The following is a 24,887-nucleotide window of genomic DNA, read 5'->3' as shown; positions in this document are numbered from 1 at the left end:
ATTTTCAACTTTACGCAGGCAGGAAATGCGCTGAATAAACATTTATTTGGGACCCTCATTGAAATCGCCTTGCCACAAGAGGGCAGTGTTACTACACAGAGACTGCATCATATAGGATGGATGCGAGTTTGTGCCATCTTGGCCTACTAATCTGCTGGCCCATTAATCTGCTTTACTCTTGAGCAACTCTGGTCTTGCCTTGTGGTCTGTTTGAGATCAAGGGGGGATTGTCTTTCCTCTGTCTCATTCATTTAATATGTATTAAAGTTTGATAGAATTTTTTTTTACGTCATTGTCAGTCACCAACAAAAATGCAACCGTATATCAAAATTACAGTCGATATATTTGTCTGGAAAAACACCTTTCAGGTGTGTGTCCTGATTTTTCTGTTACTACCCCCAAAGTTGGACTTGGTTCTTCTTGTTCCACGTGCTGGAAAACACTCTTATGGACCGACTGAACCCTTTTTTTTTTTCTCCAAATGTATTTTCAGCCATCTTATGTCGTTTTTCGCCTCCTTGGCTTTGCATTTCCTCTTGCCTCCCGCTTCTGTCAACTCAAAGTGACTCGTACATCTGGCTGCCTCTCGCTCTCTCGCTTTTCCCCTTCATCCCGCTCCTGCTGGACAAAGATTCCCCCTCCCCCTTCTTCCTCCTCCATCCATCCACTCACTCATCTCCCTCCCCCTCTTTCTCTCTCTCTCTCTCTCTCTCCTTCCCTCTCTCCTCCGATTCCCCACTCGTGTGTGTCAGTGTAGTTGTAGTAGTTGTAGCGCGGGATTAGGAAGGAAGGGGAAGGCCGGTTTGTAAACTGACAGAGTGACCGCAGAAGCCCGGCTGGGATTTGGGCTTTCCCAGTATAGCCTCCTTTCATTTGGTTAGTAGGGGGGAATCTTGTGCTTCTTTTTCCCCCTCTCTACTGGACTTTAAATGGAGGGATTATACCATGGTAAGGTTTGACATGGAGAATTTAATGCATGTGTCATGTTCTATTTGCCGTAGATGAAGTTTTGAAGAAGGTGGAGAAACCGGGACATTAAAAATTCACGTAAACTGACTTTCTTAAACTAGTATTGCCACTCTGTAACACTTTTAATTCCAAATCAGCACTTTTCTTTTTTGAATTGACTAAAAACGTTGAAGCGTGCATGCAGTCGGAATAGAACTTTAAGAGGTGACATAATCCTCTTTCTTCTTGATCAAGAGGGTGTGTGTGTTTAAATGTCAAGTGTGCACATAAGGAGGCTTTAAGTAGGCGCATGTGTGGGAAGTTGTGTGTGTGTGTGGGGGGGGAGTGGATACGGATGGTAAATTAGAGGCTTGTGTTGTGCATCCTTACATAGACTCTTCTTGTTTTTGTCTTGGGCACGGCCATATGTATATTTCGGTTTGCGGTATTTTGTTTTGTCCGCCTTGTGACACAGAAACCAAGTTGTTTATTTCTAGGTTATTATATGGCTTGTCAAGGTTATGGAAGACTTTTATTTGAATATTCATTTTGACTGTATAAGAAGGTTAATACCGTAAAAAAAAAAAAATTGATCAATGCTGAATAAAAAAACGGTGAAGCAGCCCCTGCGTGCTAATCCCGGCGAACACGTTATCGCCGCACCTCAACGAATGTGTGCTTGTGGAGATAAACGCTGATTGGCGTTCATTATGTTTTATGCATGGTGTTTTATGTTTGCCAATTTGATCTTTATCGGAACTTGACTGATCACATAGGAAATGACTTGTGCCATGGAAGACAAAAGAGTGGTGTACCTGCTTGATGATCAGTAAAAAAGACTTTAGCATTTTACTTTACCTTGTAAAAATTGCTCCAAATTGAGTCGTCAATCTGTCAATTTAGCTACGTCAATAAGTCACAGCTTTCCTTTGCATACAAAAGGCTTGATTTTCCATGCATCCCTGCTGTGTTTTTGACTAGCAGGTGTGCTGGTCGCCTCGGGCGCAGTTCTGTTGAACGCTAGACTGCATGCTCCAGTAGCACTTCTTTGTCCGCAGGGTCGTAGACACAACCTGCGCGCCTCCTGCTGAGCACTGAGGTGGGCTGTGTACATAACCGACAGTCAAGAAGCCTCTCTTTAGCTACAAATATCTATTTCTCTCTTTTTTTTTTTTGCCGTGTTCCTTCATACTGTACAAGGACTGTGAAATGTGCATCAAGAGAAAATGTGCAAATCATAAAAGTCACACCTTAGGATTTATTGGTAATTGAAGGCCCTTTGTGCCTCCACTGTGCACGCGCACACACACTCACCGGTTTCGTATTACAAAGTGTTGGTCGATAAACTATACGACCTGAGTTTGCACTTCCTCTCTGTGGCCTTTCTTGGCATGACATCATCTTTGTTGATGACCCTCTTCTGTCATTTCACTCTGAGTTAGTGCGAGTGTGTGTACTGTATGCAGCCCCGGTTGTCGAAAGCACTTATCGTCCTGACCTGACTCAGGATCAGTGACGCCCTAACCGGACCCAAAAGGCCGTTGGACAATCCCATGCTGACGGCCAATAATATGGAGAGAGTCTCATGACTTGCCATTTTGTAGTTAACCTTAATAATTCAAGTCTGCGCATTTTAATATGGCAGCGCTTTTGTTTCCCCACATTCTGAAGAAGTCCTTTCTGCTGTTTATCCATGATCCTGGGACCTATTGATTATCCTCAATCCATATGCCATTGTTGCTTCTCACCAAAATCAATCTGTTTTCTATTTTTTTTGTCTTTCAGATATCTCCAGGATTGTCTACTACACAGGTGAGTGACCCCGTCGCCCGCCCCCACTCTTGCCTGATTTTATACTCATTATCATACAGCTGCGAAAGGCTCGGTCGGGTGAGGTGACCAACAAAGCTTCTCCCTGACGGAGAACAGAGGAAGTCATTTGTTTGCGGTGTTACTTAAAGGTCAATGCACCACGAACGGCTGTAATTAGAAAGTAGGTTCCTTTCTGGTTGCCAAGTTCATCCCCAAAGCCCAGAGAGTGCAAAATGAAGTGAAGGGCGTATTACCATTTGTGTGCACTGGCAATCCAGTCCATGCTAATAAAAATGCACATGTGCAGGCAATGCATGTGGCAATTTCCGAGATGAAAATAGAAACATTTACAATTAGTTTTGAAAGAATTAGATAATTACAGAACATTTTTAAGCCCGGCCTGATTTCCAGTCCATTCCTGTGATGTCACAACCCTGATGGGCAAAAGTGGGAGGGCATATTCATTGAACAGTCCCGATGTTTTAGCAATTAGCATATTCCTCCTGCTCCTCCTCTCGCCTCTCTTCAGCTCCCTATTCAACTTTCACCCGTGTCGCGCTTGTCCTCCTTTTCCTCTCATTCTTCCCCGAGACAATGGTCGCCTTCGCCGTCGATCCTGCATCGCTGCTTCTGTCCCTCTCTTTCATTGCACACCGCTGTTGCTAAACAAGAGGACGTCTTCCCATTGGCTAATCAAGTGTACGTGCACCGATCTGGAAAAGTTACTTTTTTTTCGTCTTCACTGTGAAAAGCTATCCAAATTGTCTCTCGAGTGAGTCACGTCACACTTCCACGGCAACGGTGTAACTATGGAGCGCAGGAACAGCCCGTTAACAAACAGCCTGCTTGTCGTCAGAAAAAAGGGGGCCGTCGTGGGGAGCGATTGAGAGAACTTTCTGGACTTTGAGGACCTCAGGCTAAAGGACTCCAATGTGGCATTGTCACAACTTCCAACTTGAAGGACTTGCTCTTTAATGCCGCTGGAAGCGGCGGATCTCGCATGCTCGCTTTCATCGCCCTCGCCCGGGACAAGTTGCGGCGTCATGCGTGTTTGTGAGGCCGCCAGCTGCCTGTCTGTGCTCGGCGGTGACGGACACTGCCAGAGACTGACATGTGTTTCCATGGCGACGAGCGGCTGTAGCCCCTTTCCCATATGTTGGGGCCGAGGTAGGGCAGTCATTTCCCTAATAGGGGGACTCCAGTATTCACCGTTTGCTATTCACAGATTGCTCCCCCCCCCACACAAAACATCTCAAATGAGAGAATAGCTTTTGTATGATGAGTTTGTTTTTCCGCTTCAACCCAAGTCAAGATACACATGACGACAAGAGCCATTCCCAGATGGGTTTGATTTCAGGAAGTTTGTCAATGTCAGGAAAAATAAACACCATGGTCCATTGTCTCGCTCGGATCGTAGAATGGACGAGCCTTGACCCGGCCCAAATAATCTTAATGTGCTTGTTTTCCAGAATATGACAGACACTTAGCCGCGGCGGTGTCAGCAGGGAAGACCATGGCGACGCCCTACGTGGATCCCAACCTCAATCACGCCCTGCTGGACGGTGGCGCCAAGTCGCGGCTCAGCGCCGGGGGGTCGGACCGTACCGCCGCCGGATCGGTGGACAGGGTCCTCAAGGTCTGCCATCACTTTGAGCCCAACACAGAACTCAGCAGCTGGTCCTCCAACATCCGATACGGGGATGCTGCTGATGTCCGGGTAAGATTTTCAGATTTCAATTCTGTCAAAATTAATCCAATTCAAAACGTGACATGACATTTGACTCGTGTTAAACCGAGGACCCCCTGTACCACAAAACAAATAGTTAAGCGGTCTCCCTCTATATCTGGGTCAAACCCCCCCCCCCGACCTCTGCCAGAGTTTTTACATGGCAACACACATATGCTCCTTTGAGCATTAATGGGCATGTGATATCTGGCAGCTTGTTTCAGCGTGAACGTCATGTTCAATTTGTTGACGTTGGAGACAGCCATGCATAAAGTGATGCGCGATGAGAACCCACTATCAGTTTAAGTGACGGTAACATCACATCCTTGTCCACAGGGAATCATCCAGAAGATCCTCGACATCCACAAGGTGCGGTGGACGTCATGCTTCGGCCTGCGTCTAAGCAGCAGCGGCCAACCCAGAGACCAAGTGCACTGGCTTCACCCCGACATGGGCGTGTCGCACGTCCGGGAGAAATACGAACAGGCGCGCCCCAATGAGGAGTGGAGGTGAGTGAATGTTCAGGCGGAGAGAAGCTAGCGGCATTTGTACAATGCACTTTAAAAATTCATCTGCAATTTCTCTCCGTGGAAAGATGTCATCATTTATATTTTAAACCAAGTTGAGTTGGAAAGGATAATTGCTAGGAGGCGGAGCTGCTTTACTTGATAAGAATATTCAGCCATCATTAGCTTACGTGACATTTTGACAAAGCCGCAGCTAGCTTGTGTAAGCTCGTGGCGGGCGGATGGCAAAGCAGCAGGATTGATTTAATGGGAGTCGCCTCATGAAAAATCCAGCAGGCCCCGTCTGTTGAAAGGCTCGTTGATCACTTTTATTGTGGCGCTCGCCACTAACGCCATTGTACATTTCGGACCTTTTGCACCCTGGTCCTATAAAGAGAGAAGGAAGCAGATGTCACCTTTGTCCGACTAAGTCAACAACACTTTTCTGCTTGTGTGATGACGTCATTTCTTTCGTTCTTCATTTCTTCTCTGCAGGTATGAACTTAGGATCCGATACCTCCCCAAAAACTTCCTGCAGCAGTTTACAGAAGACAAACCGACCCTCAATTACTTCTACCACCAGGTAGGAACACACCAACGCACAGATTTTATCTTTCATGAAACACGAGACATATGGTGCTGATTGCCTGGAACTCATCTAGGTCAGTAGGGCTGTTTGTCAAAGTGCCATTTGTTGCGCGGCCATATAAATATGTCTTGAAATAAACATATGCCTTTGTTGCTTGCATTTGGCACCCAGGTGAAAAATGACTACATGGCACAGATCGGGGATCAAGTGGAGCAAGATGTCGCCCTTAAACTTGGATGCCTGGAAATCAGGTGAGTGCCCAGCGGTTCTTTAACTATTAATTGCTTGATGAATTCATTTCTTTAAGATGTTAATAATGAATTGTACAAAATTAGTTTATTTCCTTCGGGTCTGCTGTTTAGCGCAGATGATTTAATGCTTCTGCGGATATGCTCTGCTCTGATTTCCAGGAGGGTCTATAAAGAGATGGGAGGAAATGCCTTGGACAAGAAGTCCAACTATGAGCTGCTGGAGTAAGTACTTTAAGGTTCCAACTTCCAAGCCAGCCGGCATGTTTTGCAAACTCGCCCACTTTCAACTCCATACATTTGTTTTTATTCATGTTCAAGTTTGCAATTACTCACAAAGGCAAAGCTGCTTCGCGCGGCAGACTGCTAACGCTAACAAACCGGGCGGCTTAACGAGGCCGCTTGGCTCCGACTCTAACGAGCTGCCCGATTTTTGCCGTCGTCTTTTCTTTCCGAGCCTACAGCCCTAATGAGCTTGCCAATGGACAGAGAAAGAATTTCCAGTCATTATGTATCCTGCTTCCTGCTCATCCCAAGTCTTTGTCCTCGTTGCAATCTTTTTCTTTGTTATTTTGTCTCAATCTGTCCCGAAAGATGGCAATGGTCTGCCAAGCAGAACTGGAAGGAGAAGCACTCCAGGCGTGACAGTTGGCTTGTTTTGATCATTCTGGAGTTCGTCAAACATTCTCAAAGCAAGCAACGTGACTTTTAAGTAACTCTTGAAGTTGACCACTGTGTAATAAGATGACCTAAGACTCAAATAAAATAAAAATACTTTGAAATTTAGGAGACATAGTAAAAATGTGGTATACGTTGGCAAGCTTCTCTGGTCATTTTCATTTTCGCCATTACACTAACAGCCGCATGCAATTTACAAACTAAATTTGTATCCTGAATTTGTCTGCAAGGCTTGAAGTTAACAATCCCCGCCGCCTTACAAGTATGCAGAGAAGTTAACCGCTGCATAATGAGACTAAAAAAAAAAACTGAAAGTAAAACCACTTGCCTTTTGATGCCATTTTAACACTTCACTTAGTTTTTTTAGCATTCACGTGGTGAAATTTGTTTATGTTGCTTCCTAAATAATTGTGTAATTATCACAAATTTTCAATCCAATCCAAAATATTACCGTACAACTTTGTTTTTTGACTTTGGTTAACTTCCTCACATTCTGCTTCCCAACGTTCTCTTCCCACATCCACTTATGCAACGAGCTCGGATCAGATAGAGACATTTAACATTCCTTTGAGTATTTACCGCATTCTAAACATTCTCCCCCTCTCTCTTGTCATCTTAACCTCTGTGCACAGGAAGGATGTCGGTTTGAGGCGATTTTTCCCCAAAGACCTGCTGGACTCAGTCAAGGTGAGAAGAACGCTTAAAAAAAAAAAAAAAAACATTACTCACGGACTTATGCTGCAAATTTGTTGACTGTTTTCCATTCCTGTTTAAATTTGGGGTATTGACTGCATTGAGGCTGTTTTTATGTGTGCGGTGTCAGTGATAAATTTACGGCACACTTTTACGGGCAGGGTGTGTTTGGAAAGGCGCGGTGACCCCAAAAAGTCCTGATGTCGGCAGGCGGCGGGGGGAGACAGATGCTCTTGCTCGTGCTACCGCTCGTGCGCAACCCCCGGGGTCACGTTTAAACCCACTTTCTCCTTCCAACAATGAGGAAGGAAAGGGGGAGGTCCCCGCCTCCCTTCTCCGTCTGCCTATCAAGCCCAGCTGAACCCCTCCCCTTGCCATCAGCTGCCCACAACTTTAGCTCCTTTTCACAAACATGGCACATAAAGGCCCTCCTCCCATCCTCGAGGCACCCACACGCGCACTCAAACATCCATAAATTGGACTTGAATGCAGATGTCAGGGTGGCTGTTGTTGTTTCATTGTATTTATTGGAGTTGTTTCGACTGAAACCGATTAGCACGCATCTGTTAGTTGCTTGGCAATGGTGATATGCAGAAAATTATCGATGGGGGGTCATCTTATGCGTACGGTTTCGAATTAGCTTTCATATCGTTTAAAACACTCCTCACAGAATGATCGAAGTTTGGGATGAATGATTTCCAAACATTGTTGTGAACATCTGCAGTTGTTGGGCACATATGCATTGATACGGAGGCGGAGGAGGAGGAGGGGGGGGGGGCACAGCTGTCATTTGTGTGGCTGTCTTTGAAAGTCTATAAGGGAATGGGAGTCATTTAATGGGATTATTCTCTTTCCCAATAGACTCCACTTGTCTCACACACACGCAGAGAAAATAAAAACAGATGGCCAAGGTAGTAAAGGGTGACTGATGTCAGGGTTAGGCAAAGCCTTCTACAGAGTCCATTCATGCCGACAGGTTGGTCTGCAGGATTAGTTAAAAAAAAAAAACCAACAACAAAAGCCTTGTGTCTTTATTGACAGTTTAAGACGTTTAAATTAAACGTAGCCGTGTTTCACGTGGAAGGTTAATGACAATACGTCCGCAACCATGTCTTATTTAACAGTCTGTGAAAGTTCATTTCGTCCTCCAGCAACCTTGTTTCTTCGATTATTAATGCGCCATAGCAGCCCAACTGTAAATCTGCATTTGCCTTTAAGTCAACCTCCAAACCCAATCTCTTCTAATCTCTCGTCTTAATCTATATGTTGAGCTATTCACAGATTGCCTAAGCCTCTCTACCTGATTTTCATATTCTTAGCCTAGCAGGATGACTGCCCAAGTCAATTTTGTAGCTCAACTGTCTCCAAATGGATTTTTTGTTGTTGACTACTGCGCATCTGTCCACACTTGGGGTAACTAGTTCGTAATGTTGTGGTAATTGTCGGATGCACTTCCTTGTCTCTCAGGCCAAGACGCTACGTAAACTGATCCAGCAGACGTTCAAGCAGGTGGCCAACCTCAATGATGAGGAGTGCATCCTCAAGTTCCTCGAGATCCTGGCACCCATCCACCGCTATGACAAGGAGTGCTTCAAATGCGCTCTTGGGGTGAGTAGTTCTTTGTGTAAGGTTGACCCCTTGTGGTGGCTTTGATGAATACTCTTTGTTTTTTGCCTCCTCACAGTCAAGCTGGGTGATCCAGGTGGAGCTTGCAATCGGACCCGAGGAAGGCATTAGCTACCTGACAGACAAGGGCTCGACGGTAAGTGACATTCTCCGTGCTGCTGTTTTGGTTAGCAACAAAGAAAAAGCAAGTTTTTCTTTCTACAGCCAACCCATCTGGCTAACTTCACCCAAGTGCAGTCCATCCAGTACTCGGCCATGGAGGAGAAGGACCGGAAAGGAATGCTACAAGTCAATGTCGCAGGAGCCGCCGAGGTACACTGACGCGGTCTTGAGTTTTGGTCAACTGTATCCTTGATGAGCAACCTGTGCGCATGCGTGTGTAGCCTCTCACCGTCACGACCGCCTCGCTGACCATGGCGGAGAATTTGGCCGACCTGATTGACGGCTACTGTCGGCTCATCTCCATGGAAACGCGCTCTTTCATTGTCAGAGTACAGAAAGGTAGCGCCGCGTGTAAATATGTAGTACATATTTATATTTTATGGCGATTTGTGGAGCTCATGTTGTTATTGTGTTTGTCCTCTAGAGGGGGAGAGAGCGCTACCTTCCCTCCCAAAGTAAGTGCTACTCCAAATTTGAAGTTTTGTTGAACCTCAGCTTCACTCCTTTGTTATTTTGGTAATTCTAGGCTCAGGCTTACTGTATTTCCTAAAATAGTGGCCCCCAGGTGTATCCTTCACTTGAACAAATAAACCCCCCACCCCAAGTTGACAATTCCTTCTTTTTTTTTTCTTCTCCAGAATAGCAGTGGGTAACTGTAATTACCTCAGTTTCAGTATATTCAATTTTGTGGTCACGCTAGAATGTTGTGAACTGTTTACAATCCAGGGAGCAACATGACTTGACATTTCCTTCCAATTCCCGCTAATATTGTTTTTCACTTGATATAAACTACCGGCAACATTGTTTAAGGTTCTTTCAATAAAGGCCTCGACCATCTGCAGTTGAGTAAATACCCCCCCCTCCCTGCCTGCTACACTTGTAAGTTTGTGTTTATCCCTCAGTTGCTGGATCCAGGTTTAAACTCTCTCTTCACCTCTTTTTTTTTTTTTTTCTGCGTGTACCTTTCTCTCGCTGGTCAAATAAGGAGATAAGTTTGGCAGCCAAATAGTTTCCGCCTGTGCAAGTCTCCTCCTCTTTTCCTTGGCCTTCACTCTTCCCTTCCGCGGGCCACCACAAAAAGGCAGAGATAATTGCCGGACTTTGAGTTCTGAACACGTTTCTATTTGTAGGTTGTCTAATCATGAGAAGAAGTTGGAGGCGGTCAAGAGCGGAGTGAGAACCATCTCGGTTTCCGGTAAGTCAGGGAACGCCGTGCTCGCGCTATCACAACTTTCCTGCTCTTTCCATTTCCTCCAACATCTGTTTTTTCTCTCACTGTTCCTGTCTTGTCTCCTTCGTCCTGTTTGTTTACCTCCGCGTTCGGCCCCTCTCTGCGCTCTGTCCGTCTTCCCCTCACGCCGTCACCTCCACCCCCCCTCCTCTCTTTTGTCCTCCTATTGGCCGAAGACCCGACGCCGTCGACTCCTCCCAAGCCAGCCAAGGCGCGGCGTTTCCTCCTCCCCTTTGTCTTCTGTTCTGATTCACCACCCAATGGTATTCCTTGTGATAAGAATGCCTCATCAGATCATGCTAATTTAGATTAAAAATCAACTAACAAAGTCATCAGGTTGAATGGGTTGGTTGTGTGTGAGCAAGGCTAAAATCTGCTTTGTTAATAAACTTTTTTAAACGTTGACAAAATAATGAAGCTTTGTCTGAATCTAACATTTGCCTCGCAAGTGAAGCGCAGCAGCACCGTGAAATGATGAGTTCAGCACATGCCTCAACTCTGAGGTCACATTTAATTTGCTGAGTTCCAAATTCAATATTTTATCCACGTTTTTAAGCAGTTGATTTAAAGCGACAGAGCTGAATTTGCGGCCAGGAAAGAAGACTTTTTGCGATTATTGTCGGCCGAGGCGACAGCCGCAGTGAGCCATTAATCTGCACGGCAGCCGCAGAACTTTTTCCCAACGTTCTCAGCTGGCGGCTTCCAATTTGACACGCAGGCGAAACGCAATTTCATGTTTGTGATTTCAGCTTCACGCATTAGCAGGAGGCGGAGAAGGGTGCAAATCGAATCAGTCGGATTTGACAAATGATCAAAAGTATTAGGACACCTCATTGTGAAAATGTGCTCCATTTGTAGCTTCTTCCATGTCTTCCACAGAATTTTGAAGTGTGCAATTTTTTGGGGCGGATTCCCTAAGCAATTCTGTCTGTTTGACATCCGCCACTGGAATTTCAGCGTTCACCTCAGCCACTCATACAAATATTTACAAGTGGCCGCAGACGACACGGTGTGGCGTCTTCTCACCACTGTCTTTGTTTACGCATTTATTGGCGCTTTAACTAACTGCCTGCGTGTTTGGCTTTGCGGCCATTTTGTGACACGACTAACCTCTGCTTTCTTTCTTTGTCTCTTCCTCCTCCTCCTGCTCCTCTGCTTTTGCATGCTCTCCCGGACCCTGCAGAAGATCTTAGTGGGGATGGTAAAGTGATTAATCTCTCTTATTTCATGTCGCCTATACAAGTGCGCTGTGGATCCGGGCCACCGTTACACAAAAATAGCGTTATGAACTGTGTGTAGAAGGACCAAAACTAGAACGGCCTCAATTTCAACCAGTTATGGATGATTTTCAATTATATGCTTTGCTACTAAAAACCAAGGACACCACCACAGCAACTATGGGATGTTTCTCTTTAAGGAAATTTCTCCACATGCTTCTCTTTCTCTCTCGCTCTCTCTCTCCGCAAGCAAACATGCACACGTGGACTGACATATATTCTTGCACAAAGTCATTTGCTGGTTTCGAGCGATGCATTCCTGGCTATAATGGGCAAACACACACACTAAAGAGAGACTGGAAGGCTTGTTTTGTTTCTCAATGACTGGAATGTTTTATTGTTAGATCAACCATAAGTAATGTCAACCGGCTTCTGATGAAATATGAACGTTGCGGCTCTTTCTTATTTTTTGAACCTCTCGTATTTTCATACCTCTCGTATTAAATTACAACAACATGAAAGTCAGTCGTGTGTACTTTAATAGTTGCCACTGTTTTAATTGAGCCGGACCCGCTAGCTCCCACCTGGCTGCTCAAATATTTGGAGTCAATCTCGAATTTAAGAAACAGATTCCTGGTGTTCCCACAGAGAGTCCACTGAATCGGACAGCAGATGTTCGACTCGTGTTGCTAGCAGCTGAGTCTGCAGCCTGATTTTTATTTTAAACACCAACCATCTGGTTAGGATGGATTCCGTCCATCCTGCCCTCCTCTTTTTTCCCCTCCTCCTCCTCTTTCTCCTCCTCCTCCTCCTTCTGCCTCTCTCTGTTTTTGATTCTCACAAACATCTCTGTTGGACCGCTGCTTCTTTTATTTATGTTTATCTCCGCTTGAACTCTTGCTGGCCTCCTTCTCCTAATTTCTCCGCCGCCATCGCACTGCTACGCCAGCTGCTGTCAAAGAGCTCAGCTGACACACGAGCCAATTGTGTGTGTGCGTGCGTGTGTGTCTCGAAGTGTGCGTGTTTGTAACTAGAGAGCGAGAGAGTGAGAGAGAAAGAGAGAGCGAGAAGGATAAGCTGTATGGGTGTCGCTTTGGGCAGGAGTTATCAAAACAGTGCGACTTTTTTCAGTAAGCTCCTGCACTTCCTCAAAAACGTGCATGCCTTATTTTTTGGGAAACTTTTTAAGTCATTTTTCATTACAGAGACCGATGACTACGCCGAAATAGTGGACGAAGAGGACACGTACACGATGCCCTCCAGTAAGTGCACAATTTCCGTTGGCTGTCTTCTCTTGGTTGTCCTGTAAGCCAAAACAACAAACGGGGGGGGAGGGTGACGCTTGTTTAGTCTCTCCTTCTCCCTCTTCTACTTCTTCTTTGAAAGCAAACTTAAATCTGCCATATTTTCTTTGCATGCCTGCGTGTACGCGACCTGTCATCCCCGCCAAGTACGCTGACTGTGACTCGCTTGGATGTGTTTTCCGAGCTGTCTTGCCTCTTTCCCGCTTTTCACCTCCCTGTCTTCTTTTTTTCTTTCTGCACCCACCCATCGCCAACGCAGTGACCTATGGATTAGCGGAAGGTAAAAAAAAAAAAACAACACCTCAAAGCTTTACTTACCTGTCTCATTCTGCCCAACTTCTAAATGCCTGCTTATTAAATTTTCTTTGCCACAAATCATCTCCCTTATTAATATTTTGATCGTTTGATTAAATTCCTTTCATTGGCATTCAATTAACAGTCAATTAATCAATAGGGGGTGATGTTCTGGACTACTGTTAACGGTAGCCAATATTCATGTTATTAAATGATACATATCAGTTTATTTGTATTTCATAAAATGGTATGATAATTGTTTCAGTTTTGTTTAATTACATTTTTATTGATACATTTATGTATTGTTGCAAAAATTGGATGAAGATCTGGTGTAAAATAAAAAAACTTTCATCATTTGCATCATCACTTCATGTCTTCTTTTTAGCACGGGACTACGAGATCCAGAGGGACCGGATCGAGCTCGGTTGCTGCATAGGAGAGGGTCAGTTTGGAGATGTGCACCAAGGAGTCTACAACATCCCGGTACGTTTACACAATGCCCAACCGTGTGATGAACCGGCTTGAGTGTCAAGATGTTATTCCGCAGGACAAGCCAGCGTTGGCCGTCGCCATCAAGACGTGCAAGAACTGCACTTCGGACAGCGTCAGGGAAAAGTTTCTGCAAGAAGCATGTAAGGCAGCCGCCAAGCCATCCAGTTTCATTCACGCTCGTCGGATTAAACGTGCTAAACGTGCTCCCGCAGTGACTATGCGGCAGTTTGACCACCCTCACATCGTCAAGCTGATTGGCGTGATCACAGAGAACCCGGTGTGGATCATCATGGAGCTGTGCACGCTTGGAGAGGTCCGTTGACATCATGCAATATTCCTGTGCTTGAATGGTGAATGATTTTTTCTTTTCTCCCCGCGTATAGCTGCGTTCCTTCCTCCAGGTGAGGAAGTACAGCCTGGACTTGGCAACACTCATCCTGTTTGCCTACCAGCTCAGCACTGCGCTGGCGTATCTGGAGAGCAAACGCTTTGTGCACAGGTAAGTCAAGTTGCTTTAAGAATATGTCATCCTGTGACTTTCATATTTATGACTGACAAGTGCATCTTCAGGGACATAGCGGCGCGTAACGTGTTGGTGTCTTCAATCGACTGTGTGATGTTGGGGGACTTTGGTCTGTCCCGCTACATGGAGGACAGCTCCTACTACAAAGGTGATGATCATCCGTCACTTGAGAAAATTGCATGGATGCTTTAGTTGGGCTTTACTGCCATCTAGTGGAGACACTTTCTCAAGCGTTTATCCTCCCTCGTTTCAGCCTCCAAAGGGAAACTCCCTATCAAATGGATGGCTCCCGAGTCGATCAACTTCAGAAGATTCACCTCCGCGAGTGATGTCTGGATGTTTGGTGAGCTTGCCTGCTTAGGACTAAAATGGCGTCCTATGATTGTTGTGTTGATTCATTATTTGTGCTTTCAGGGGTCTGCATGTGGGAGATCCTGATGTACGGCATCAAGCCCTTCCAAGGGGTGAAGAACAACGACGTGATCGGCCGCATCGAGAACGGCGAGCGGCTGGCCATGCCGCCCCAGTGCCCGCCCACCCTTTACAGCCTCATGACCAAATGCTGGTCGTACGACCCGAGCAAGCGGCCGCGGTTCACCGAACTCAAAACGCAACTCAGGTAATCGCGATTATAGCTCACGCGGGGTTCGCTGTACCGAATGATTCCAATCCATTTTGGATTTGCTCAATAGCACCATACTGGAGGAGGAGAAGGTGCAGCAAGAGGAGCGGCTGAGGATGGAGATGAGAAGACAAGTCACAGTTTCCTGGGACTCGGGAGGTTCTGATGAGGCGCCACCAAAGGTGACACTTGTCTTATTGATTCGCTTCATTGTTTGAACTCTATTCCGGAACTCAACCGAGTGTGTTTTGTGTTTTCAGCCGAGTCGGCCGGGCTACCCTAGCCCTCGCTCCAGTGAGGGCTACTTCTCAAGCCCACAACACAACCACTACCAGGTACTAATCATACATACAATCGTTCTTATTGTATCAAAACAAAAATTGCACAGTCAGCATGACCTCCGAGTGCACTGCAATAATGTCAGCAGTGACTGGTGAGCTACTTCTCACAAGTAATCCAAGCAGACTGCAGGCATTTCCTCTTGTGCTGAGCTCTTCTACCCATATAAGGAGCGGGACATTTGAACTCAACTCATCAATAACCCATCTGCTATATCTATCTTGCAGCCTTGATTTATATTATTATTAATATTTGCTCTGTAACTTTCCCTTTTGTGTCCACATTCAGCCGACAGCACACGGCGTAGGAGGCGGCTTCTCTGCGACTGATTCTTGGAACCAGCACAAGCCGGAACATACAGCGCTGTGGAGCGCCAACATGGAGGTATACTAAAGCCGTCACTTTTTAGATTCCCACAATATAACAGCAGCTTTACGCGTGACTAATTGGGACATGGTGTCTATTTCAGGACCATCCTCAATTTGAGGAAATAAAAGTATTGAAGGGCTTTTTGTTCTCGTAGGACACGGGGTGTGCAGGCCAAGCGCTCATGGAGGAGAGGCTTATGATGCAGCAGCAGCAGATGGAGGACGACCAGCGGTGGTTGGAGCAGGAGGAGAGCTTCATGGTGACGTGAACCCGCCACCATTCTCATAGAAATATTCAAGGCTGCAACTAGTCCGGTTTAAGCGATGAGACGGGAAGTGGGATTGGCAGGAGGTTAGGGACGAACCAGGAACGAGGTGCGGATGGAAAGAATTGAAGGAAAAATAGAGGGGATCTTTTCCTTGACCAGCTCCTCCTCCTTTTGGAAAAAAAAACCCTCCTTTTTTCTATTTCTGCCGTCTACTTCCTCTCTTCTCTTAAAATCCGTCTCTACCTCTTTTCTCGACTCTCCTTCCACATGAGCGTCAGTCTTTTTCTCAGACTCCTTTTTCTCCCAGGATGCAACTCTTCAAGGCATGCTTCACCACAATGGTACAGGAGCAAAGGGACAGAACCAGGGACACATTGTTTCTTTTTTTTTTGTGTGCTCCTCTGGCGCAACATAGTATCTAATAAAAGTTGTTGTTTTTCTCCAGAAGGCTGAGCCCAGGAACAGCCGAGGGAGCATCGAACGAGAGGACGGCACGCTCCAGGCGCCGGTCAGTGCTTCTCTTTCCATATGCAAGTTTCTTCTTCAGTTGGTGACCACAAAGATGCCACAAAATGCTCAACCTGCCCCTCCCTGACCTGTTGCCTCTTTGTGCAGGGTGGAAGCCAGCATATCTACCAGCCTGTGGGTAAACCAGGTAGGAAGAAGCAGACAAATAATGTGAAGTTCGCCACACCCGTGTTGAAGTTGCTACTGCGAGTAGCAAATCATAGACCTCCTACGCTTGGTAATATTGATTTATTTTATTTTTGCTGTTGTCTTTTAGAACACGTGGCTCCACCAAAGAAGCCTCCTCGGCCCGGAGCCCCCGCCCACCTGAGCAACCTGTCCGTCCTCGGCCCCGTCGATAGCTACAATGAGGGCGTGAAGGTACGTACGTATGTCCTGCTCACAAGTTGACGAATATGTGTGGTGCCGCCGCCATCTCATGCTAACGCCTAACAGCATTTGGGCTAACTTGTTGTCCCTCGCTCTCTCCTCACCGCCCCCCCCTCCCCATGTCTCCCCAAATAGCCGTGGAGGGTAAGATGATCCGTGCGTCCTAGTGTAGTAGATTCAGTAGTCTGGGAACTCATTTGGTGAATAATTGAAGAATGCCAAATACAGTGGACCCTCCAAATACTTTTAGGGCCCTTGAAAAAGGTGGTCCCGCCATCGTGTAAAGCCTCCAACAGTGGTACAATTTCAATTGATTGCCACATAGGAAAAGTGTCTGGCTACTCAAACATGTTCTAGTTTTACCAAGCAGATTCTGAAGTCATTTAGCTTAGTAAGTAGGTGAAAGCATAATGACTACCATGGAAAATTACAAGAGGAAGACTGGTTAAATCCTACTTTAAACCCCTAACGCTACTTTGAAACCCTAACCTTAGCTTAAAACCCTACTTTGAAACCCTAACCCTAGTTTTAAACCCTACTTTGAAACCCTAATGCTAGGTTAAATCCTACTTTAAACCACTAGTCCTAGTTTTAAACCCTACTTTGAAACCCTAAACCCTAGTTTAAATCCTACTTTGAAACCCTAAACCCTAGTTTAAATCCTACTTTGAAACCCTAACTCTAGTGTTAAACCATACTATGAAACCCTAATTCTAGTTTAAATCCTGTGTTGAAAGCCTAACCCTAGTTTTAAAACCTACTTTGAAACCTTAACCCTAGTTTTAAAACTACTCTGAAACCCTAATCCTAGCCCTAGGCCTAACCCTAACCCCTAACACCAAGGGTTGTCATGCCATGGGTGACGTGTATTTTTATTTAGTTTACATTGGAGGTTCCACTGTTATTTCTGGAGTCATAATCAATATTCGTTCTAGCAATAGTAGTAGGAAATATAATGTAGTGTATTATTTTGTGTATAGTTCTCTATGTCTGTATATCTATCTCCAAATCTCAAAATCTGTATCTATCCACATGATTATCCATCTCTGCTATATCTCCTTTCATCCACCCCATCTTTCTCTCATTCCATTTTATTCATCACCATCATTTATTTCTTTATCTGGCGCAGTTACAGCCCCAGGAGATCAGCCCGCCCCCCACAGCCAACCTGGATCGCTCCAACGACAAAGTGTACGAAAACGTGACGGCGCTGGTCAAGTCTGTTATTGAGATGTCCAACCGCATCCAGCCGGCGGCGCCTGAGGAGTATGTGCCCATGGTCAAGGTGAAGCCGGGCTAGTCACAAACGCAATATTCCATTTAGAGACTTTTGCTGAGCTTTTGTGTGCGTGTGATTTGCAGGAAGTGGGTCTGGCGTTGAGAACTTTGCTGGCCACTGTGGATGAGACCATTCCCGTACTGCCCGCGAGCACCCACCGAGAGGTAAAACCACACAGCTGACACAAAACCAAAGCTTGGAATGCAGATGTCACCTTTGTCAGCATTTTTTCAGAGCGACTAAAATAAACTTGATTTCATTATCATGGGACATCATCCCACCCGCCATAGATCGAGATGGCCCAGAAGCTGCTCAATTCTGACCTGGCAGAGCTGATCGCCAAGATGAAGCTGGCGCAGCAGTACGTTATGACTAGGTGAGCGCCGTACGGACTTTTTTCTCGCCTTTGTCTTGGTGTTGACGTAGCGCTCGTGTCGTCTTTGTTTGCAGCTTGCAGAAGGACTACAAAAAGCAGATGCTAATGGCGGCGCACGCCCTCGCTGTGGATGCCAAGAACCTGCTGGATGTCATCGACCAGGCTCGTCTCAAAATGATCACGCGAACACATTAGTGAATCCTGAAGGATGCCCAAAAATGCAAGGACAAGATGGATGTCTCACCATGGAGACAGAGACTTGGACAGCAGAAAATGTAGTCGCCATGTTTTGGTGTCTTCTTGTAATTTTTTTTTCTTTAAGAAAAATTTCACAGTTTTTTAAATAATACAGAGTAAGTAAAATGTCCCCTCTTCTTTCAAGTACATAATAAATTATTCATTTATTGTAATTTTTATCTATTGTTTTTTTGATATGAAAAGAAAAGTTAGCATGTAGCATTAGTTCTGTTACCTAAACTACAGAATGTGGAAGGACTCCATCTTATAATTAAATTGAAATTTAAACATTTGCCCAAACTGGCCAGATTTAATTACAGATTAGATTATATAAAATAAAGAAAAAGACAAAAATAATTCTCATATATTTAAGAAAATGAGTATTTTAAAAGATTGTGACTTTTCAATCACCCTGTACATTTTCAAAAGTAGCCATTTTTTTTTTAAAGACGTAAAAAAAAATCTATTTAACACGTGAGGGCTTGTTTTGAAGGAGTTTACTACATTACGAACTGGAAAGCAGATGAAGTGGTGATGATTTTTATATCATTTTTATATAATTATATATATACACACCTACCCCTAAACCCGAAGCCCTTACCCCTAACCCTGCTTTTTACACTACAAATCAAAGTGACAACTTTTCAAACTACAATCCAATACTGTGAATAGACCAGAGTCACATTATTTGTTGGGTGAATGGCGACTGCACTTTGGTCAGCCGGTTTGAACCTGATCAATTCCCAAATGGATGTATGCATTTTCACAAACGTTCTAACGATGTTTTTCCCACCACTTGTCTCAGGGAAGACTCACATCATGTACAAATAAAGACACTGTTACAAGCACGTTGCTGTTACGCCTTCATTTATCATCAAATGAGCTTTTTTGTGCGGTAGAGCTAATGCACGTAACGACAGTGAAAGGGTGAAACATTTATTCACGATCCCAATTGAGATTGTTATCATGGCTATCTGTCTATTGGTTCTAAGGTACACTTGCAAAAAAAAAGTCCAAATTTTCATGGCACGATAGCATAATGTTTAAGAACTGGCCCGGTGAGCAGGAGACCCTGGTTCGAGTCCTGCTCTGTGCAACGTTTACATTTATTGACACAGAAGAATGTGTCGGACTCGAACCCCGGTCTCCTGAACACAAGGTAAAAGCTTTAACCACAAGACCAATTGGGATCTTAAAGTTTCTCTGCAGTTTTCTGTATTTGGCTACAACTTTGACCATACACTTGAAATATAATAAAATCGGAAAAAAATTTCGTGCAAAGATGGCCGAGTGGTATAACACTTGCGCTTGGGTCTGGGAGACTGGGGTTCGAGACCCGCTCTGTCTAACGTTTGCAGACAGATAGGTGGGGATCGAACCCGGATCACTTGAACTTAAGCAAAATCGTTAACCGCTCGACCACTTAGGATCTAGATTTGCGACTTGTTAGGGAGTAGATAACTGTTTGAACTCACTACAGAACCAGATTCTTTGATAAAATTGACAATATCAGTGATTTCATCCAACAGGCTTTGGTCGAATGGTTTACGCCTTTGCCTCCAATACATGAAACCCTGGTTCGAGACACGACCTGCCCGGAAATCGACACTTAGAAATTTATTGACTACAAACTTTTTTTTTTCCCTCTTTTTTTTCCTGATGACGTCATCACTAGAAGACTATAAAAGGCGCCAAGAAATCGAGACGCTCATTCTCTTACTCACCTCTGACGGCGTCACATCGTGCTGGTCCACCTGCTGCTCCGCACGAATTTCTACAAGACCATTAAAATCTTTGAAAAGGTAAGTCTTTATTATAACGTTGCCTTTTAAAACTAACTGCTTTTTGCTCTCTTTCAGCGCCAAGATGCACTTTGGGCGTGCTACTGGTTACACCTTGCTTACATGCAAGCTAAAAAGTTTGCAATGGCGTTGGCATCGACGTCTTCTACGGCCATATGGTGCACCAAAACGCATATATTTGGCAGACACGGTAAAGTATTTAACCGCCAATGTGGGAAAATATAACGCTCAATTAATTTGCTCAAACATTTTGCAGCGAAAGCGCCATTTTGCCGAAGGTAAGTAGACAAAACTTTTCCATGAATTCACAACAGAATAAAGCGACTATTTTAATGCATGCGTATTAATTGTCTATTTTCTCTTTACAGGTGCGAAGCTACAAAAATGGCTTCAAATGGCCGACTTGGCGTGATTTAAAGTAGATTCACAAGTAAACCGTTTTAATCGACTGCATCTAATTGTCTCATTTTTGTCCACAGGCACAGCAACAGAAGAACCAGATTGACTGCAAAAAGGCAAAATAATCCCGTTTTTATTTAAAGGACATTTGTTAAAATAACTAAATCAAGATTTTTTTTTCTTTTTCTGCAGGTTCGTAAATGGCCGACTTGCTGTCCTTTGAAGCATGGCGACTTCATGAGACGTTTGCAGGTCTACTCTTGCTAAGCATGTCCACCAAATGTCAAATTGCTAAACCAAACCGGCTCATAAAGCTGAAAGTTAAAAGTAGAATTGTTACCTTCTCTTTCAGGTCGGTGAGCTGCGGTTGGAGAGAAGTCCAGTGCTGCCCTGCTGCGCTCTTCACTGGTGAAACACATGCACACTTTCCTAAAAGAAACATCTATTTCACCATGTGCATTTTCTTCCGGTTTTGTCCACCAGGTGGTGCCACCAGACAAGCTTCCTGCAGCATTGATCAACTGAAGTGAAAGCACCTGCAAGGTTTGCACTTGTTGCAATGACAAACTGGACACATTGAAGTGACTTGAGCCGTTTGTTTCAGGTGGTGCTGGTCAAGGCTGTCAGAAAACGAGGTGTCATGAGCAACTTCCTTTCCAACATACGGACAGGTGATACAACTTGCTAAACATGTGGCATGTTCTAAACACTAACCTGCTTTTTTTCTTCATGCAGCACAGCTTCCAGTAAATATCCTGTCTGACTTTGCTGCAAAGATCCACCACCTGCTTGGGCAAGAAATTCACCAAAACTGTGCTGAAGGTCCTCAAGGCTGCCTCTAGTTTCAGTGTTGAGACTTGCAATTAACCTGTTCCCTCGTTTGTGTGCAGGTGTGTCCGTCCAGGAGAGTCTTTCAGGAGCCTGGCCTGCATCTGAGATCCAAGTGCTCAAACGTCTTTAGCCAAAGGTCTCAGTCTACAGTTAAAAATAAAGAGTAAACTTAAATTGAGTTGTCCTATGTTGTCTTTACAGGCAGAGGAGGCAAATCCTGGTCAAGGAAGTTCAAGCCAAACTGTGCCAGGCTCTTCACTTTCTGGACTTGAATTTGTGATTACAGGTAGACCTACAAGGTGAAATGATATGCTGCTTGCCTTCAAGTGGATTACTTCTAGGTCTGCACCTCCTTCCTGCCTGAAGTGCCCTCTGCTGGTAAGAGAGGGAAACTACATTTAATTTCAGCCAGCATGTTGCAAAAGTTATATGCTATACTTTTTGTGTCCAGTGTGGAGTACCTGATCACAGCGGAGGCAGAGGACCACAGCTGCATGTCAGGAACACTTTTCTTGCTTCCTCATCTACAAGGCAACCTGAGAATTGGGAGAAATTTGCACTTAGACGGTACCTCTTTTTAAAAGCTCATTGCACAATCCTCATAACAATGTCTGTTCTAATTTTTTTTTTTTTTTTATATCCGACAGGCAGCAAAGAACAAGATAAGCTTCCTGGTCATGCAGCTCGCAACACTTCATGCCATTACCAACTCTGCTTTCTCAGTTAAGTTTCATGCCAAAAACATGTTTTTCTGCACAAAACTTTGACTTGACTTAACTTACAAATCTTTTTGTCTTAGGTCCAGGCATTGACTCCACACTCGTCCCACTACCGATCACTTCACCACTTGTCAAGGAGCAGACTTTGGTCCAGGCATGGACTCCTCCACACTCATCCCACTACCGACCACTCCACCACTCGTCAAGGAGCAGACTGCCATCCAACTTGTTACTTTTTTGTGATTGTTTACTCTGCAAAAGAAATAAAGTTTGATTACAAAGAAAACTTAAACTCTTCTTATTCACATCACAAAAATCAAACTTTCAAACTATCTTAATTTACAACAAACATAAAAAAAAAAATTCAGGATTTTTTTTGGGGGATTTTTTTTTTTTTTTTTTTCCCACCCCTGGATTTTTTTTTCAGGGATTTTTTTTTCTGAATTTTTGGGTGAAAAGGAGGCGGGACAAAGCTGGAATGCTGCTTCATGATTTGCTGAGAGCTCAAAAAGTAGGTGGAGCAATGAAAATAAAGCTCTATGATTGGCCAAAAAGGGGGCGTGGTTATGCAAATGAGGCATTATGTGATTGGTCGAGGTTAAAGTGGGCGTGGCTTGGTAATTTTGGAGCCTTCTGATTGGTCGGATGCGCAAATGCTGCATTCTGATTGGCTGTTCAAAAGTGGGCGTGGTTATGCAAATTAGGCGCTTTGCTGTGATTGGTCTATCTGAATTTGGCCACACTTAGGGGGCGGGCAAAGTGGCACTTAGGTTTTCACAGGCAGTTTTTAGTCTTGAGGTGAGTGTTGGCCTTCTGTCAGTGCCATGGACACACATTTTTGACTGTTCCTCTCCATCTCACATGACTCAAAGTGAGGGTAACAGTCAAAGACTTGTGTCCATGGCAGTGACAGAAGGCCAACGCTCACCTCAAGACTAAATACTGCCTTGGAAAACCTAAGTGCCACTGCAGAAACCACCAAGCATGAAAGACTGCAAATGAGAGAAGCAGATTTGGTCATACAACACAAAGACTTGCATTCCAGTTGAACAATTTATTGATCAGAAAAGTAGTTTGAAAACATTTGAGCTGTCAATGTGTGGGACTGATCTAATTGCATCCAAACATTGATGACAGGCCTTGCACAGAAGCAGCTCAAGTGCTTGATAAGCTCAGGTGTTGTGATGCCACTTCTAATGACACAAGCACCACTAGGGGGAAGGAAGGTGAGCACATGCAAACAGCTGACCTCTCTGACTGCGCCAAAAACTAAGTGCCAGGTATTTCACCTCATCTTCATCACACACTTCTGGACATGTTTGTCAATGACACCGAGGCAAACCAAGTTAGTTGAATATTAGTCAAATATATATTTTTGACTCACAACACTGTCATTGAGAAACACATCCAAAAGTGTGGGCTGATGATGAGGCACTTAGTTTTTGTCCCACTGAGAGCTGTCAACGGTTTGCATGTGCTCACTTCCCCCTGGTGGCACTTGTGTGCCATTACAAGAGACAGGAGAGGTGAGTGCACATGCAGCCACCTTGTACTCACATTACGTGTCCGATTACAGGTTGCCAGCACTTCCGCATGTCCCACAAGGCTGTCGGCTGCTCCGTGGGGGGCCCCAACCTCCCGATCCTGTCAAGGAGCAAAAAAAAAAAAAAAAAAAAAAAGAAGCTGTGAGTAACAACTTCAACCACATCAAAAGTTGAATATACTTTTCAACAACACAAGTTGTCACACTGAGTGAATCAAACTTAACATTTTTCTCATTGACTCGTATCATATGTTTTTGCAATGTGGCACCAATACCTCCTTGTATATCCACATAATTTTAGACTTAGATTTAGATCATATTTGAAAATAAAGGTGGAATTTGTTTTTCTTTTCAGGATGGTTTCAAAAGTTTTCATTTAACAAACGTTTTTTATTGGAAATAAAATGTGTATATCTTTCATTACATCTATTAAATGTCATTGTGGCCCTTAATGTCCTTTTGGTTATTGAAAATTCAAAGCAGTCGTCAGTAAAGCGACACAAAAAAATGATACCTCCCCAAAATAGAGCTTTTAGTGTGAAGTCTATACCTGATAGTCAAATTATAAAGTTTGTATTTTCTAATAACACATTTTCCCAGATATTTCCCATGCATACATGTTTTTGTCTCGGGCGGTTTGATCGGTCAATTTTTATTTAAACCTGCACAGAAAATATGTTCAATCTTTAGCTTGTGCAAGTGTAGTCAATGTTTAGCCCCAATCTCGCCACCAGCGGCGCGTGCAACATACTAGTAGAAAACAAAAAAGCAACATGCCTTACCTTTGTTGTTGATGTTGGTCGCAAGTTGTGCAAGTTGAAGGCGAGCAGCATGTGAAGGCATCATCAATCTCTGCAAACACTTTTTGCATGGACACCACACAAAACATTTAAGTCAATGGCGGACAGCTGGGTGCTGTTTCGTTGACATTTTAGTCCGCTTGCAGTGACGTCGCGAGAAATAAACTCATTCTCAAAGATGCTCTTTGTGTGCATACATACATATAAATACCCGAAATAGACTTTTGAGTTTAAAATACTAACGCGAACTTACTGCAGCTAGTCATTGGAAAACTTGCTTGTTGAATCTTATGCGACGGGAAGCGAGAAGGTTCAAATTTAAAGTGCGCGTTTGATAAACGGCAGCCATCACTGCAT

The 24,887-nt window shown here is 44.4% G+C and overlaps 1 protein-coding gene and 2 long non-coding RNA genes across 18 annotated transcripts; 2 read left to right on the top strand and 1 right to left on the bottom strand.

Moving 5' to 3' along the window:
- The first annotated feature begins 783 nt into the window (after window positions 1-783).
- On the top strand, window positions 784-19,284 carry LOC148379782 (focal adhesion kinase 1-like). 4 transcript variants are annotated; one of them, XM_088365795.1, is made up of 35 exons: window positions 784-948; window positions 2,734-2,760; window positions 4,230-4,477; window positions 4,823-4,995; window positions 5,488-5,575; window positions 5,753-5,832; window positions 5,992-6,054; window positions 7,140-7,194; window positions 8,668-8,808; window positions 8,885-8,962; window positions 9,031-9,138; window positions 9,210-9,327; window positions 9,413-9,443; window positions 10,119-10,183; window positions 11,403-11,420; window positions 12,642-12,698; window positions 13,000-13,020; window positions 13,420-13,517; window positions 13,582-13,666; window positions 13,739-13,839; window positions 13,910-14,025; window positions 14,097-14,197; window positions 14,303-14,392; window positions 14,464-14,668; window positions 14,742-14,853; window positions 14,932-15,006; window positions 15,299-15,394; window positions 15,534-15,638; window positions 16,093-16,155; window positions 16,263-16,302; window positions 16,432-16,535; window positions 17,674-17,829; window positions 17,907-17,987; window positions 18,114-18,199; window positions 18,274-19,284. In XM_088365795.1, exons 1-35 carry the CDS (start codon window positions 930-932, stop codon window positions 18,392-18,394), a joined length of 3,225 nt encoding a protein of 1,074 aa, XP_088221921.1. In that variant the 5' UTR covers window positions 784-929; the 3' UTR covers window positions 18,395-19,284. The 4 variants fall into 4 exon arrangements, with proteins under 4 accessions (XP_088221921.1, XP_088221922.1, XP_088221923.1 ...); XM_088365796.1 differs by lacking the exon at window positions 11,403-11,420 and having other exon boundaries at window positions 785-948; XM_088365797.1 differs by lacking the exon at window positions 13,000-13,020 and having other exon boundaries at window positions 785-948.
- Window positions 18,513-24,822, bottom strand: LOC148379780 (uncharacterized). 5 transcript variants are annotated; one of them, XR_015855144.1, is made up of 9 exons: window positions 24,784-24,822; window positions 24,513-24,591; window positions 23,745-23,831; window positions 22,251-22,439; window positions 21,930-22,004; window positions 21,506-21,843; window positions 21,352-21,422; window positions 21,174-21,257; window positions 18,513-21,066 (listed from the first exon to the last, which is right to left on the bottom strand). It is a non-coding gene; the product is annotated as an uncharacterized LOC148379780 (long non-coding RNA). The 5 variants fall into 5 exon arrangements; XR_015855142.1 differs by having other exon boundaries at window positions 21,506-21,612; window positions 21,765-21,843; window positions 24,513-24,816; XR_015855141.1 differs by having other exon boundaries at window positions 18,514-21,066; window positions 21,506-21,612; window positions 21,789-21,843; window positions 24,513-24,816.
- Window positions 20,143-22,473, top strand: LOC148379781 (uncharacterized). Of its 9 annotated transcripts, XR_015855135.1 has the most exons (15): window positions 20,148-20,238; window positions 20,296-20,428; window positions 20,495-20,516; window positions 20,607-20,656; window positions 20,718-20,753; window positions 20,830-20,889; window positions 20,990-21,045; window positions 21,121-21,180; window positions 21,242-21,308; window positions 21,373-21,459; window positions 21,528-21,604; window positions 21,670-21,846; window positions 21,920-22,035; window positions 22,116-22,190; window positions 22,268-22,473. It is a non-coding gene; the product is annotated as an uncharacterized LOC148379781 (long non-coding RNA). The 9 variants fall into 9 exon arrangements; XR_015855133.1 differs by lacking the exon at window positions 20,607-20,656; XR_015855131.1 differs by lacking the exon at window positions 20,830-20,889.
- Window positions 24,823-24,887: the final 65 nt, after the last annotated feature.

Source organism: Syngnathus floridae, chromosome 21 (genome assembly GCF_059516105.1).
Source record: "Syngnathus floridae isolate MCC-2025c chromosome 21, RoL_Sflo_1.0, whole genome shotgun sequence".
Classification (NCBI taxonomy): domain Eukaryota; kingdom Metazoa; phylum Chordata; class Actinopteri; order Syngnathiformes; family Syngnathidae; genus Syngnathus; species Syngnathus floridae.
This window is presented reverse-complemented; position numbering and strand designations above follow the sequence as displayed.

Coding starts and splice junctions, on each gene's coding strand:
- LOC148379782 (XM_088365795.1), top strand. Junction 2,761..4,229: donor CAGGATTGTCTACTACACAG/GTGAGTGACCCC, acceptor CTTGTTTTCCAG/AATATGACAGACACTTAGCC. Junction 13,667..13,738: donor AAAGTTTCTGCAAGAAGCAT/GTAAGGCAGCCG, acceptor GTGCTCCCGCAG/TGACTATGCGGCAGTTTGAC.